Source organism: Triticum dicoccoides, chromosome 2B (genome assembly GCF_002162155.2).
Source record: "Triticum dicoccoides isolate Atlit2015 ecotype Zavitan chromosome 2B, WEW_v2.0, whole genome shotgun sequence".
In the NCBI taxonomy this organism is placed as follows: domain Eukaryota; kingdom Viridiplantae; phylum Streptophyta; class Magnoliopsida; order Poales; family Poaceae; genus Triticum; species Triticum dicoccoides.
Genome location: NC_041383.1, coordinates 650354990 through 650357874, shown reverse-complemented (window position 1 = coordinate 650357874; position 2885 = coordinate 650354990). Strand labels below are relative to the sequence as shown.

Below are 2885 nucleotides of genomic sequence, written 5' to 3'. Positions count from 1 at the left end.
GATGCACTCTCCTTCCTCTCGTTTCTAGTCTCTCCGTAGATAGATCTTGGTGACTCGTAGGAAAATTTTGAATTTCTGCTACGTTCCCCAACAGAATGGAGATAGGAAGGGAAAAAACAGGAAAGGGGAAAGAGATGCGACGAACGGAGATGTGAACGGTGACGGGTCCACAGGGGCACGTGTCCATCAGAGGACGCGGCTTATGTTTGGTTGTTTTCAGCCGGTTGAAAACAAACGTTTTCCTATTCTATTTGTTGGATGACCAAAATGCGCAATTAAGTGACCACAACTGAATTTTACTCTATACAATGTTATCTGCCAAAATTATTTATTTGTCCGTTATATAAAAACAAGACATATATAGACATTCATCCCACATGGCACAACAAAGAAAGTGAAGTGTCACAAACATCGGCTTTAAAGATCGATTGGGACATTATAGGGCTCCGCAATTAGGTGCAGTTGGTTCCTTCTTCTTGCCGTTGCGCCGACGATCATGTCCATGTCGAGCTCCTCCGGTCGAATACCGTTCGGGAGGCTCCAGTTGAAGTAGTAGAGAAGCCGTGCCACAGTGAGCTCCAGCGTGGCCATCGCAAAGTGGCCGCCAGGGCACATCCTCCTCCCGCTGCCGAACGGCAAGTACTCGTACCGCGTGCCGGCGTAGTCTGTCGCCGTGCTATCCACGAACCTCTCCGGCCTAAACTCCTCCGCGTCGTGCCAATGCTCGGCGCTCCTCGCTATCGCCCACGCGTTAACCATGACCCTGGTGCCCTCCGTGACCTCGAATCCGCCGACGTTGCAGGTCTCCCGGCAGACACGTGGGAGCAGGAGCGGCAGCACCGGGTGCAGCCGCAAGCCCTCCTTCACCACCATCCTCGTGTAGCACAGCTCCTCTATGAGGCTCTCGTGGTCTCGTGGGTTCTTGTTGTCGAATGTTCGTCGCACCTCGGCCTGCGCCTTCGCCTTCACCTCCGGGTACCGCATAAGCTCCGACATGATCCACTCCGCGGCTGATGATGTTGTCTCGGCCCCTCCAGTGAACATATCCTAATCGAAATTAATCGACATGAAGAACATGAATGAGAAAAATAACACATAGGCAGTACTACTCTACGCATCGATCATGTGAATCTTTTAAAAACACTTTACCCCTATGATTGCCTTGATGTTTGTGGTGCTGATGGGGAACTCAAGGCCATCCTCGTCCTTGATCCTAAGCATGACGCTCAGAAGGTCATCATCTCCGCCGCCGGTCGTCGCCGTTGACTCCTTCTCCTTCCGCCGCGCCTCGCACCTAGTGATGATCTTCTCAAAGACGGCGTCGAGGACGGACGTGGATTTTTAGAGCATATGCACCCAGGCCCTCCTATCCTAACTCTTCAATATTGCTTAAGATCCGTGCGACACAACTAAGTTTCTATATGAAATTTTCTCTTTTTTGCTTTTCCCACATAGAACATATCTTAAAGTTCAAACCTATGCAGGATGGCAAATCTTTCTAACTAGAATCTAGGATAAATCTTTCAGAATTTTTTGTCCGACATAAATATTAAAAATATGATTTTTTAATCAAACAAAACGTATTTTGTATATTTATGTTTGACAAAAAAATCTGTACGATTTATCCTAGATTCTACTCAGAAAGCTTTGTCACGCCGCATAGGTTTGAACTTCAAGATATATTCTATGTGGGAGAAACAAAAAAGAGAAATATATTTGCACGAATCTTAAAGCAAAAAATGGATGGCTAGATAGAGAGGGCCTGGGTGCATATGCTCTAAAATATATTTTCGCGTCGAGGACCCTGTGCGCTCGCCAGAGCCGGCGTCTCACCCTAGTGACGACATCCACGAACCGCAGGGACGGGAAGAGGTCCCCGACGCAGAACCCCCCGCTGTACTCCATTGCCACGCCCATCGCAGTCAAGAACTGCTCCTGGAGCTCGGCATCGCATCCCTCACCGAACGTCGCCTTTGCGCTGATCGTGTTTGCGCACGACACCAGCAGTCCGCCGAGATTTACAGGCTCGCCGCCTCTGGCGGCAGCGCGGACATTCCTAACGAGGGAAAGGATCTCACTATCCCTGATGGGCGCGAACTGCCTCACCTTCCGCGCGCTCAGGACCTCCACCGTGCAGATCTTTCGCAGCATCCTCCAGTACGCGCCGTATGGCGCAAAGCCGATGTCAGTGTTCCCGTAGCATAGGATCTCCGTGGCCACAAGGCTCGGCCGCGACGCGAAGGTGAGGTTGTTGTCCCGGAGCACCTCCTGTGCCGCCGCCGGGGAGGAGATCACGACGGTGTCGACGTGGCCCAGCCGCAGGTACATCACCGGTCCGTGCTTCTTCGCCAGGTCCCGGAGAGCGACCTGCGGCTCCGAGGTAAGGTGGTGGAGGAGGCTTCCGATGAAGGGGAGACACCGTGGACCAGGAGGCCGCCTCTTCTTGGAGCTTGGTGCCGATTTGCGGCTAAGCAACGACACAAGAATCGCCAGTGAGGCGACAGAGATAGACAGGAGAGTGGCTGTGCTTAGCTCCATCAGGATGGTTCGGTTTAAGTCGCAGCTTAATTTGCTTGGAAGAACAGCAAAGCAAGAGTAGCCACTTTTATAAGCACTACGATGTCAACGACACGTAGTGGTAACCTGCAAAAAAAGTGACACGTAGTGGTAAGATATAATCAAGACGAAATGATATGAGATCAGCAGAACATATCCCGCTCAAGAAATATGCGATCCATAGCCCTTCCAATTATGCTCATTTTTTTTGGAAAAGGAATTATGCTAATATAAGAAGCTTTTTTTTAACACAGTAGAAACGCAAGCGCTCATACCTGCATGCATACACTCACCCCTATAAACGCACATACGCACACCCTACCATATGA

At 50.5% G+C, this 2885-nt stretch overlaps 1 protein-coding gene across 1 annotated transcript; it reads right to left on the bottom strand.

Annotated features, from left to right (window-relative positions):
• Nucleotides 1–415: 415 nt before the first annotated feature.
• On the bottom strand, nt 416–2343 carry LOC119368205 (9-beta-pimara-7,15-diene oxidase-like). Its single transcript, XM_037633526.1, has 3 exons — nt 1795–2343; nt 1150–1308; nt 416–1047 (listed from the first exon to the last, which is right to left on the bottom strand). Exons 1-3 carry the CDS (start codon nt 2326–2328, stop codon nt 418–420), a joined length of 1323 nt encoding a protein of 440 aa, XP_037489423.1. The 5' UTR covers nt 2329–2343; the 3' UTR covers nt 416–417.
• Nucleotides 2344–2885: the final 542 nt, after the last annotated feature.